This window comes from Silene latifolia, chromosome 6 (genome assembly GCF_048544455.1).
Source record: "Silene latifolia isolate original U9 population chromosome 6, ASM4854445v1, whole genome shotgun sequence".
NCBI lineage: Eukaryota > Viridiplantae > Streptophyta > Magnoliopsida > Caryophyllales > Caryophyllaceae > Silene > Silene latifolia.
In genome coordinates, this window is record NC_133531.1 from 12,007,742 (window position 1) to 12,020,439 (window position 12,698).

General features: G+C 37.4%; 2 protein-coding genes across 4 annotated transcripts; both read left to right on the plus strand.

Moving 5' to 3' along the window:
• Positions 1 to 925: 925 nt before the first annotated feature.
• LOC141586353 (uncharacterized) lies at positions 926 to 5,461 on the plus strand. Its single transcript, XM_074407551.1, has 15 exons — positions 926 to 1,289; positions 1,854 to 1,975; positions 2,160 to 2,210; positions 2,341 to 2,460; positions 2,554 to 2,673; positions 2,806 to 2,947; positions 3,048 to 3,218; positions 3,317 to 3,472; positions 3,565 to 3,671; positions 3,774 to 3,867; positions 4,110 to 4,251; positions 4,336 to 4,492; positions 4,581 to 4,697; positions 4,819 to 4,942; positions 5,028 to 5,461. Exons 1-15 carry the CDS (start codon positions 1,134 to 1,136, stop codon positions 5,280 to 5,282), a joined length of 2,034 nt encoding a protein of 677 aa, XP_074263652.1. The 5' UTR covers positions 926 to 1,133; the 3' UTR covers positions 5,283 to 5,461.
• Positions 5,462 to 5,966: 505 nt separating this feature from the next.
• Positions 5,967 to 9,455, plus strand: LOC141586355 (actin-7-like). 3 transcript variants are annotated; one of them, XM_074407552.1, is made up of 5 exons: positions 5,967 to 6,255; positions 7,352 to 7,433; positions 7,525 to 7,918; positions 8,430 to 9,043; positions 9,133 to 9,455. In XM_074407552.1, the coding sequence occupies exons 2-5, from the start codon at positions 7,374 to 7,376 to the stop codon at positions 9,196 to 9,198; spliced, it is 1,134 nt and encodes a 377-aa protein (XP_074263653.1). In that variant the 5' UTR covers positions 5,967 to 6,255; positions 7,352 to 7,373; the 3' UTR covers positions 9,199 to 9,455. The 3 variants fall into 3 exon arrangements, with proteins under 3 accessions (XP_074263653.1, XP_074263655.1, XP_074263654.1); XM_074407554.1 differs by having other exon boundaries at positions 6,230 to 6,255; positions 7,363 to 7,433; XM_074407553.1 differs by lacking the exon at positions 5,967 to 6,255 and adding an exon at positions 6,265 to 6,406.
• Positions 9,456 to 12,698: the final 3,243 nt, after the last annotated feature.

The following is a 12,698-nucleotide window of genomic DNA, read 5'->3' on the forward strand; positions in this document are numbered from 1 at the left end:
GCGGAATAGACCGACCTCAAAGCGACCACACAAAACACCAGCCAAGGCCACCGGACGATCGGGACGGAACACAAGATCCGACAACAGAAGGGAGTGAAATCAGGCCATCGGGGACCGCAAAGGAGAGGGAACGTGTTCGATCACCGGAGATGGGTCAAGAGAGAACCCCATCTCCGGCGATGGTAGGGGGAAAAGGAGGGGAGGTGGTTGGTAAGGAGAGGCGGCGGATCAGTTGAGAAATTAGGGTTTTCTTTTTTTTTTTAGAGAGAGGTGGGAGGTTATTTTCTAGAGAGAAGCTCACCAATGGATCTATGAATTATTTTTGTGCTGGAAAAGAAGCTCACCAATGGTAACATGATTGTCGCTCGAGTCAAGAAAGAAGTTATTTTATATTTTACCTATGGACGCGTATTTAAAGGGGAGGCTAATATAGCTCATGATAATTCTTCTTTTGAGCTATTGCATAAGAGGTTAGGACATATAAGTAAGAAACGACTACAAATTTTCTCACAAAGAGACTTATATTAACCAAGGTGAATGGTAAATCTCTTGATATTGCACGCATTGTTTGGCAGGAAAGTAACATAAAGTATCATTTCAAAGATCTAAATATCCAATACGCCATCTAGAAGAACACAGAACCTAGATCCGGTTCATACCGATTTTTGTTCTATGACCAAGAAATCTCTCGAAGGTGTACTATATGACTTGAAAATAAATTTTATGTCTTTTAAACTCATACTAAAAAAAACATAGTAATTACACAAAAATTGACCCACACTCTATCGTTTCTCGATACGCCACTAAACATGGAGCACTACGTAGAGAGTTGGACAAAGGCAAGAGTAGTTGGGACATAAATAGAAAAGAAAAAGAAGAAATGTAAAGGTGAACAAACATACATACTTGTAAATAGATAATGCTTAGATTCTAGTTCAAAACAAAACAAATCGGTACTTATAAGCCAAATAACCACCTTAATTTACACACTATTCTTAGGCCACTACAACTACTATATATATACATACATTTACGAACAAAAATAAAGTAACTAACATCATTTCATTTCATTTCATAAATCATAATACTTGTAATAAGATCACAATATACAATCAATTGTAGTATAATTCTATATGGCAGGAATGTCATCATCAAAAGGAGGAAAACCATGGATTTGTTGTTGTGGCGGAGGTGGTGTGGACCCTGGTCCGAACCCGGGTCCAGCACCGGCCCCGGCCCCGACCCCGCCCACTGATCAGCCTGTTCGTGTTCAGATTCTTGATCGTTATGTATGTCGCTCTTTTTTTGTTTAAATATTTGTTTCTTTTTTGGATTAACGAATTTTTTTGTTTGTTTGTGTAATTTTAAAGTAATAGGAAATGTTTTTTTTTTTTTGTTGGTTTCTACTTTCTACTTTTCTAGGTTTCTGGGCTGTTTATCAGAAATATACTCCGTATGTTAGTTAATTTGGTTAGTAGTTACTCCCCAGTCCCATTCATTTGTTTATCTATTCCGCAATTTGTTTACCTTCCTATATTATGAAGTTTTTTACGAATAATTTGATAATACACATTCATTATAGTTCACTTGTCATCACTAACAACAGCCATAGGGTGTCACCTCCTATTTTCTTTGTTTTTGTGTCAAAATTAAAGGAAAATAAATTTGAAACTTTAAGTTAGAGTCGTAGTTTTTTTTTTCCTAATTTATTTCATTAAATTAATTTAAAGGTCGCCCTTGAAAATTTTCGCCCCTAAGTACAAATTATGATTCTGCTGTGTTAAGCACAATCTTTGGACTATACCAGGGTTTTGTGCATCCTGTTTCAAGTTTGAAACTGGTTGTCTTTGCAGGTAGTATTGGACAATGGCCTGCTTCAAGTGACGCTGTCGAAACCAGGAGGAATCGTCACTGGAATATCATACAATGGCATTGACAATTTGCTTGAAGTTCGAAATGGCGAGGACAATAGGGGGTGATCATTCTTCAGTTTGCTTCAGAACATCCTGTTTTAAATGTTCTGAATTGTCATTGATATACACTCTTTAGTCTTTAATCCTCACTGTAGTAAACTTCAGTTTTGCTGTTTTTTGCTGTTTTTGTTGTTTTCCTGATAATTTAACTGCGCATTTGATAACACGGTAATTGTGTGCATACAGGTACTGGGATCTTGTTTGGAATGATGCTAATACACCCGGAACATTTGATGTGTTTGTACCTCTGCCAGCTTTACATTTCCATGTTTATTCTGTTGATGTTTCCATTTTTGCCACTTTTTAAGGGTATGCTAAATGCTCTTTCATTTTATGACGAAGAATTTGCATCTGTAATTGCGTGCAGGATAAAAGGATCAAATTTTCAGGTGATAGTATCTAATGATGATCAGGTAGAAGTTTCCTTTAGCAGACAATGGGATCCTTCCCTCAAGGGCAAGGCTGTCCCCTTGAACATCGATAAGAGGTCATTGCGTATTTCCTTTAACCTTGACATTTCTTCATTTGATAACAGAAGTACTAATCGTTAATTGGCAATCTTAATAATGACGGAAATCAGGTTTATTATGCTGCGAGGCTCATCTGGATTCTACACTTACGCTATTTACGAGCACTTGCCTGATTGGCCTGGGTTTAGTATGGGGGAAACTAGGATCACATTTAAGCTCAACAAACAATGGTAAAAATAACTTCCGTACAGTCTGCAGGTTACTTAACATATAGTCAGTCATATACTATAACATCTGTTTCATAGGGAGGGAAGATTTGCGACTAATACTTCGTATTTATTTACTTTTGTTTGATGTACTAGGTTTCAGTACATGGCTATTGCAGATGACAGGCAAAGACAAATGCCTTTGCCTGATGATAGGATGCCGGGAAGATGTCAGCCTCTAGCGTATCCTGAAGCTGTTTTGCTTACAAACCCTGTAGACCCAAATCTGAAGGGAGAGGTATTGCTTGCCCTAATATTGAAGAGCCCTAAACTCATTCAAGTTTAAGTACGGCGTATCTTCTAATCTTTTTCAATAAAATAAACGGAAACTTTTGTAGGTGGATGATAAGTACCAGTATTCATGTGATAACAAAGACATCAAAGTTCATGGCTGGCTTAGCACTGCCCAACCTACAGGATTCTGGCAAATCACACCTAGCTATGAGTACCGCTCTGGCGGTCCAGTCAAACAAAATCTTACCTCCCATGTGGGACCTACATCCTTATCGGTAAGTCTGAGTCATACAGCTAGTAGTACTGAAGTCTCCAAACAAAATGTATTTCTTCTGTGTGAAATGAAACTGATGCAATGGTAAACTGGTATCAGGTGTTTCTGAGTGCGCATTATGCAGGGGATCCTCTGGTACCCAAATTCAATGATGGTGAGCCATGGAAGAAAGTTTTCGGCCCCGTTTTTATTTACTGCAATTCTGTACCAGCGGATACTGATTGGCATTGGCTCTGGGAAGATGCTAAACAACAGGTTGGCCTACATTATGCTGAAAAATTACTTTTATGGAAATTATTCGAGTAGTGACTGACTGGAAAAAAACTATACATTTCAATCGTGAATAGATGACGATACAAACTCAGATGTGGCCTTATAGCTTTCCTGCATCAGATGATTTTCCCAAGTCTGATCAACGGGGTAATGTCAACGGCAGATTACTAGTCCATGACAGGTTGTTATAAGGGCATAGATAAATGGTTGATGTATCCTACTTAATATTCTTCTGCATGAATTAAAATTAATGCTGGATTTGCTATCACTCATTCTCACTCAGGTATACTAATAGCGATGACTATATAGAAGCAAACGGAGCATATGTGGGATTAGCCTTGCCAGGAAATGCTGGTTCATGGCAAACTGAATGCAAGGTAATGTACATGTGTACTTTTAGCATCCTAAATAGTCAACATCAACATCAACATCAGAGCCTTAATCCCAAAGTGATTTGGGCTCGGCTGACATGAATCATCCTTTAGAACCGTCCATGAGTGAACGCACACCTCAAAATGCGAAAATATAAAAAAGGAAAAGTGAAAAACAGAAGGAGCATCCTAAATAGTGTTATCCAAAATTTTAAGCAATATGTATGTATGGGACTTTGCTTTTTCAGGGTTATCAGTTCTGGACGAAAGCTGATGAAAACGGCTTTTTCTCAATCTCTGGCGTAAGGGAAGGGGACTACAGTCTCTATGCTTGGGTGCCTGGCTTCATTGGAGACTATAAATGTGATGCTGCCATTACCATAACAGCAGGTTTAGTTTTATTTTTTTCGTCTTCTGTGTGTTGTCTTATGCTCGATTTCTTTCACTCTCTAAAAATGTAGAGTTGATTCTCAGGATGTGACGTTGAATTGGGTGACCTGCTTTTTGAGCCTCCAAGAGACGGTCCAACCTTGTGGGAAATTGGAATTCCAGATCGTACTGCAGCTGAATTTTACGCTCCTGATCCTAATCCTACATATGTCAATAAACTTTATGTTGATCATCCAGACAGGTTAGCTTTGTTAAAACTTGCAGGAAATCTCGAGTGAAGATTAACCTATTTTGCTCAAGCATTCTGATTACCTTCATTATTTGGACAGGTTCAGACAATACGGCTTATGGGAGCGGTATGCCGAGTTGTATCCTAATGAAGATCTAGTTTACACTATTGGCCTTAGTGATTACCGAAAGGATTGGTTCTTTGCCCAAGTTACAAGGTATATAGATCGTCTCATCGTCCTGCTGCTAAAAGCATCAGCATGAGACACAGAAACAGCATCATAAACAAATGAGTAAGATTGTGCACGAAAGGCTTACACATTTGTCATGTTATTACAGGAGGAAAGACAATGGATATGTGGGGACAACATGGCAAGTCAAGTTCAAAGTCGACGATGTGGATCAAAAGGGGAATTACAAGTTGCGGTTGGCAATCGCTTCAGCTAGCCTTGCTGAAGTTCAAGTAATGTCTCGTTGTTCTTTCTTCAGCTGATTAATTGCAAATTCAAACATGGAAATACTTAAACACCAAATTGCATGTAATGCAGGTAAGAATGAACGATCCGAATGCAAACCGGCCTATATTTACAACAGGGCTGATAGGACGGGACAACTCAATCGCAAGACACGGGATTCATGGGCTATACTGGCTGTACAGCGTGGACATACCAGGTTCGAAACTTATTAAAGGGGATAATACTCTTTACTTGACTCAGCCAAGGAACCAGAGCCCTTTCCAAGGAATAATGTATGACTACTTGCGTCTCGAAGGACCTCCTCCTACTGCCAGTACAAACCAGTGACTATACTAGACAATATTCCACTAATATTCATCTCATCTAATTCTTATTCTTCTCAACTTTTTATGATATACTCCGTATTCTAATTTGTTTCAAAAGGACACAAAGTGATTATATATGTAATTTGTATACACACTGGAAAGAAGTTATTAATGGTAATTCATTTATTTAATAAAATAAAATGCATAAGTTTCCTGTGAGTCTGTGACCCTGTGAGACTGTTTTATCGTGTCCAACGACCTTATAAGGTATTGTAAGGTTGTTGTATGCCATGCAACGGTTTCTACATTTACGGAATAAAATGAGTTCAAGTAGACCTGGCAAAGTTGACCCAACCCAAATGACCTGACCCGATAAGGCTGACTCAAGACCCGAAAATGACACAAAAAGTATGGCCCGATAGACCCGAAGCGTAAGTGACCCTAATTGACTTAGTTAAGGCAAAATCCTGACCCGAAATAACCCAGAATGACTCGATCTGAACGATCCAACCCCAAAAATGTCCCGAACCGAAGTGACTCAACCCGAACCGACCCGAATAACTCATTTGCGAGGTTTAGGTTCAAGTCCCATCAGAGATGAAGTTGGAGTCCACCCTTACATGAATACCTTCACACCGAAAGTAATGCAGTGATAGAGACAGCAGGTGAGTAGATTACATGACTGTCAACAATATTTTCCTAAATTCTCAAAACCAAATGAAAGGAATCTGCTGCATGTCTGCCTACCCTCTCTATATATTTCCAAATAAATGTGCTTTTATTTCATTCCCCACATAACACAAGCAAGTGTTACATTTGTACGCAGACTCTTAAAAAGGTGTCACCTTTTACTGTTGCTTATATTCTCATCAAACAAATAAGGGGACAACACATTTTACTATAGAATATAATCACCCCACTTTGTTTTTTATTCTGTTCTTCTCCTTCTCTCTTTTCAACCTTGTTCACGGTACACACCTTCTATACTTTTCAAGGTTTGCTCATCTCCTCTTTTATTCTCTTTGATTTTTTCCTGCTTACTGCTATTTTTTTAAATATCGGTCGATACATGTCCGAGTTATAAAGGTTTTGGAGTTTACCACGACCGTATTTTAAGGAGATTAGGCCGTGATAACTGAAACTGAGGTTTAATACTATGTTAATGCTTACTGCTTTTTTTCATCAGTTTTTTTTTGTTGGTTGGTCCTTATATTGATGAAAATGACTACTGCCTAACTAATCTGTTTACTGTTTGTGAATCAATTAGTTTGACTGTTTGATCAGATAAAACTGTTAGATTGTTATGGCAAAATTGTCCATAATCTTGTATACTGCCTTGCATGTAACTGATCTTGAGTCTTACAGTAGCGGAATCAGGATTTGTATTTAGGGGGATAATTTTTGGGGAAATAAACTATTAATTCGGAAGGGTAAACTGGGAAAAATGGAAAATCGGAAATTTTCAGTCATATGGTTGGCCCTGCTAGCTCCCCTTAGTTCCGCCACTGTACCCTTAAGCCCTGCCAGGGTGTAGGGACTAGGGAGGTCCAAAACACCATATGTATAGTTTTTGGCCCTGCTAGCTCCCCTTAGTTCCGCCACTGTACTGTCATCGTTGTTAAATAGGTTCAGACTTCAGATAACTACTGATATGGGACTGAGTACTGAGTACTGACACTCTGACAGTGACAACTTTTGTATACGATACAACAACAACAACATTACCCCAGTGCCTCAATGGCTCCCGCAAATTGCGGGGTAAGGGGGGGTCGGATGTACGTAGCCTTACCCTTGTGTTAGCAACACAAAGAGGCTGTTTCCGAATGACCCAAGATGAAAATTGCGTCGAGAACTGCATCGAAGGACCACTACTTCACAAGAGAAAGAAGCATAGCCACTTTAGTGAGCCATTTTGTTTTATTCCATCATAATCCAGACCCAAAGAGTAATGAATCTTTGGCTCCATTGGAAATATGGAATATAACTTTTGTATACGATAATTGTATATAATTAACTATTAATTGCTCGTCTGTGGAGCATTCGGGATTCATTTACCAGCTTGCTGGATACTTGGTTTAACTATCTGTCTAGTTTTTGCATAGTGTAAACAAAGATGGCTGATGCCGAGGAAATTCAACCCCTTGTCTGTGATAACGGAACTGGAATGGTCAAGGTTAGTTCCAGTTCAACATATTCTATTTTTTTCTTGCTGCATTGCATAGACGGAGAATAAATCTGCAACTTGATCATTATTTGCATGGCAGGCTGGTTTTGCTGGAGATGATGCTCCAAGAGCAGTCTTCCCAAGTATTGTTGGTCGTCCCCGACACACTGGTGTCATGGTTGGTATGGGGCAAAAAGATGCATATGTAGGAGATGAAGCTCAGTCTAAAAGAGGTATTTTGACATTGAAGTACCCAATTGAGCATGGTATCGTAAGTAATTGGGATGACATGGAGAAAATCTGGCACCACACCTTCTACAATGAACTCCGTGTTGCACCAGAAGAGCATCCTGTACTACTGACTGAGGCCCCACTGAACCCTAAGGCTAACCGGGAGAAGATGACTCAGATCATGTTCGAGACATTTGATGTTCCTGCTATGTATGTCGCCATCCAGGCTGTTCTTTCTCTTTATGCCAGTGGCCGTACAACAGGTTAGCGTTGAAAACAAACATTAACTCTTGTCCTGACAAATTAACAAAAATTCTTGGGATATTCTCTCGTGTACCCCTCGTTTTTCACAAAAAAAAAAAAATTGACTGACGATAATTCTCTCTTACGAGTTCAGAAAACGGTAATTTTTTTTTCCAAACCAATTATCTCGTCAAGGCCTTGAATTTGAAAAAAAAATCACCGCTTTTTGAACTCGTAACCATTACTTATGGTTGGTCAAAGCTTTTTTAACGAATAAACTTTGACCGACCATAATTCCCGATTACGAGTTGAGACGTCGGTGAATTTTTTTTCAAACTGAAAACCTCTCCAACACGGTCAATTTGAAAAAAAAAGTTAATCATTTTCTGTACTTGTAGCCAAGAGTTATTGACGGTCAAAGTTTTTTTTGCAAGAAAAGAGAGGTACATCTTAGAAAATGAAAAAGTTGAGGGTACACGAGAGAATATCCCAAAATTCTTATTTTCTGAACCTCTTACGTCGTCATTACAGGTATTGTGCTTGATTCTGGTGATGGTGTGAGTCACACGGTTCCAATCTACGAGGGTTATGCCTTACCCCATGCAATCCTCCGTTTAGACCTGGCTGGCCGGGATCTCACTGACCATCTCATGAAGATCCTCACAGAAAGAGGCTATATGTTCACTACTTCAGCAGAGCGTGAAATCGTACGTGATATAAAGGAAAAGCTGGCCTACGTAGCTCTTGATTTTGAACAGGAGTCGGAGACAGCCAAAAGCAGCTCAGTAGTCGACAAAAACTATGAGCTACCTGATGGACAGGTGATCACCATCGGAGCAGAGAGATTCCGCTGTCCAGAGGTCCTCTTCCAGCCTTCGTTTCTTGGTATGGAGTGCCCCGGTATCCACGAGACTATTTACAATTCCATTATGAAATGCGACGTGGATATCAGGAAGGACCTTTATGGTAATGTAGTGCTCAGTGGCGGTTCAACTATGTTTCCCGGGATTGCTGATCGTATAAGCAAAGAGATTACAGCCCTTGCTCCTAGCAGCATGAAAATCAAGGTCGTCGCTCCACCTGAGCGTAAATACAGTGTCTGGATCGGCGGTTCTATTCTTGCCTCTTTGAGCACATTTCAACAGGTAACAGTAAAGATTTCTTCGGTTTTTTAAAATAATACTCCCTAGTTTCTAAGAATATGTAATGATTTTTGCGTAATTTACTCGCGCAGATGTGGATCTCTAAAAGCGAGTATGAGGAGTCTGGTCCGCCAATTGTTCATCGAAAATGTTTCTGAGTTATGTTATTCAGATGGCAGTTCAAAAAACTCGATTATGCTGTCGCTGTCTATTTCGGGTTGTCTACTTTCTCTTTCGCCTTTCGAAAGCTCTCGGAAAATTTAATGAATCTAAGGTGTTATGGATTTTGTTAATTTGGAAGTCCGGAATTGGATTATTTTCCTTGTCGAATGCTTGTAAGTTGTAACTATGTAATTACCTCGAATATTATGATACCGAGGAAATGATATGAATATTAATGGCCTAATGGGTGAAAGCTGATCCATGCTCGATATTATGATACGGAGTACTCCAGATCCGTATATATGATATGAATAAGTCGATTAATAATTACTCCCTATAACATACAACTTTAATTAACTATTGTTACCAAAGTAATTTTAAAATTTTGAATACCAAAGTAATCTTGTTACATACTCCATTCAATTCAAAATATATGTCTAATGTCTTACAACAAAAGTAATTTCTGTATCATAGGCTCATAGCAAAGATCAACTTTCATTATCTTACAACGAAAGTAATAATTTCCGTATTATATTACAATAATAAATTAATAAATAAATAAATAAAATAAAATAATGAATCTCAGGCTTATGAATTTTGTGTCAATTCGAAAGGTAAGAAATTGAATTATTTTCCTTCTTGTATGCTTGTAACTTGTAGTAACTAGGTAACAACCTCGAATATTATGATACGATTTTATGATACGAATAATAATAGGTGAAATTAAAAAAATTATCGTGGCTCGAGTATTATGATACAGACTACGGAGTATATGATATATGATATGATGTGAATAATAATAATAATGGGTGAAAGATGATGGGGTTAATTTGGGTTGAGTGGTGCTTGGCTTTTGAGACAAGTCTAAGATTGTTGTCATTGTTTAGACACTTTTGGACGTTGCTTGCCGTCCAAATAAATTTTTATGGACATTGTTCACCATTTTGGCTTCCCTTGTAAATATATAATGCCGACCACTACAACTAACTCTACTACTCTTGCTCTACCCTCTACGGCTCTACCCCTGCTACTACCGCAGAGTACGTTCACCGTAAAACAGTAAAAGTGATGACGGACTTGCACAAAATTCACATAACAAGTTTTTTTAAAGACCGATTAATGTGAAATGGATTCAAAAACATATCTCTGGCTCTATTTAACATTGTGAACCGTTTTATGCTTACAGCGGTCTTAAATAAAAAGTTGTATTAAGAGCAAGTAATTAACGACATACAACATAGCTTTTCTATAATCGAAAGAGTCTTAGCCTAGTGGCTTGGTGAAAACTGAGATATCGTGACAATTTATAACAACACTTGCTCTAAACTCATCTTCGGAGTTATACAATGTGGAGAAAATATAGGGATGTCATTAGCTTCACTATGGTAAATAAAAGATAAAAAATGCATGAAAGTAAATCTGACACTACTATACTTCGATTTTACGTGTAGTGTGTCATACTTATATTCAGCCTAAAGCATGAAATCTTTTACAGCAACTCTCGATACTTCCTGTACATGACATTAAAGTTTTACTGTTATGTGTTGGTATTTAGCAAAGTTGTTTTCTAACCATTTTTTCCATTCAACAATTTCGCCTATTTGCCACCAAAAGAAAATAGGGTTTACTAATACGTACGTTTAAAGTCTGCTAATTTACTGGTTTAATTTGTTAACCTAAATCTTATTCTACTTAAAGACTTAATTCACTCCCTTCAAGTTCTGTTTAACTCTTATAAGTTCAGTTTTGAAAAATTAAGTTCCTATAAGTTTAATTGATCAGGACCTTTAAATTTAGTTAAGAAAAGTTCAGTTCAAAAAAGTTACTCTTATAAATTCAAAATTTAAAAAAGTTACGCACTTATAAATTCAGTTTAGAAAAATTAAGCAAAGTTAAAGTCCAAAAGAATATGCCCTTACTAGACCTGTATTTTATCATGTTTGATATTAATACTCCCTCCTATTCAGCCTAATATTCCCATTTCTCTAATATATGTGAGTAGTATCATAATGAAATGGGCATTGAGCTGAATAGGAGGGAGTAGTTAGTTTTTCTCTTGAATAAAAAGATTGAAAGATGACTGCCTGAATTATTGAATGGATCGAAACATTCTAAGGTTCGCATGGTATATCATGTCACCATACATTATATTCAATGAAGAACCCCTTTTTTTATTGCATTTAGAATATGTTTAGTTATTTATAATCGATATTATTGATTTAAATTTTCTTACTGATTATGATGTACAGTGTACAATAATATGGTACACACTAATACACTATTAACATATGAATGAATCCAAAAACTTATGAGTAATTAAGTCTCTTGTAAAACAGATTTACGATAGAACTTTGTAAGATTATTAACAGAGTACCTTAATGTCCTTATTAATCAATCATGGTAGTTACGCCAGTCGCCATGTCCTTATCTGGTTAATTTCAGCTTTCATTCAACTCACCTTATTTCAACTATATTCCATTTCAGTAAATTTTAATTCAGTTTAGCTCCATTCAGCTCGTTTCAGCTCATTTCAGTTCGGTTCAACTCGCTTCAGCCCAATTCAGTTAAGTTGAATTTCATTTAGCTTAAAAACACAAGGCCTTAGTACAGTAGAGATTAGTAGAGAGTAATTTAAGTAAAGTAATTGATTTTACAATAACGTTTATGAATTCACAAATTCTCATTATAGATGGACATTATCCGTCTATAGCTATAGACGGATAGTGTCTCTCTCACGAATGAAAGTGAATAGTGCAAGTGGGTGGGAAATAGGTACCTCACTTGCCCTCCCACTTTTATTTTGTGAGAGAGCCACTATCCATTTATGACGGTCTATAATAAGACGGACTATTATGAATTAGTGTAAACTTATTTGGGAGGACAAATAGCAAATGAAATCAAAAGGGAATAAAATGAATCTTAAAAAAGAGCATGAGAACGTGAAACCACATTGTGCACAAACACAACCATAAACATTCTGTCAATGAGTCAATCCTTTGATTAAAAAGCAAAATAAAAATCAATGAACAACTATAAAGTCTTGAAAAAAGAAACAATTAGTCTTGTTGAAGACGGGTCGGAGCAAGTGACGAGTAATGTCACTCACAAAACGGATAGGGGGGACAAGGTGGGGGCACCCCCATGTGCTTTTCTATTTCCTCTATTTGGGTCATTTGTGAGAGAAAATGGTATCCGTCACTCCAAAGTGACGAATATGTACCGTTTTCAATGAGATTTTGTGAAAAAGAAAAAAGAAATAAAGGAGACGACGTGGAATCGTACGTGCTTCCAGCTCAAATGATGTCACCGCCCGCCCTGCTTCTTGCCCCTCTCCCTCTCTTTCTCCACTCTGTCTCAATCATCATTTATTTTAAATAATTGTATTTAAATTCAAATTTTTATTTCAGTTTTCAAAAACAAAAATATTTATTTAAGACGGTAATGATTCATTACGTAAATATGGTAACCGAGACAAAAATATGATATCTAGAAACAG

Bases quoted from the DNA above. Each gene is read 5' to 3' on its own strand.
- LOC141586353 (XM_074407551.1), top strand. From the start codon at position 1,134: ATGGCAGGAATGTCATCATCAAAAGGAGGAAAACCATGGATTTGTTGT. The intron at 1,290-1,853 runs GTATGTCGCTCT...TTGTCTTTGCAG, and splicing joins TTCAGATTCTTGATCGTTAT to GTAGTATTGGACAATGGCCT. The intron at 2,211-2,340 runs GTTTGTACCTCT...AATTGCGTGCAG, and splicing joins ACACCCGGAACATTTGATGT to GATAAAAGGATCAAATTTTC.
- LOC141586355 (XM_074407552.1), top strand. From the start codon at position 7,374: ATGGCTGATGCCGAGGAAATTCAACCCCTTGTCTGTGATAACGGAACT. The intron at 7,919-8,429 runs GTTAGCGTTGAA...TCGTCATTACAG, and splicing joins TGCCAGTGGCCGTACAACAG to GTATTGTGCTTGATTCTGGT. The intron at 9,044-9,132 runs GTAACAGTAAAG...TTACTCGCGCAG, and splicing joins CTTTGAGCACATTTCAACAG to ATGTGGATCTCTAAAAGCGA.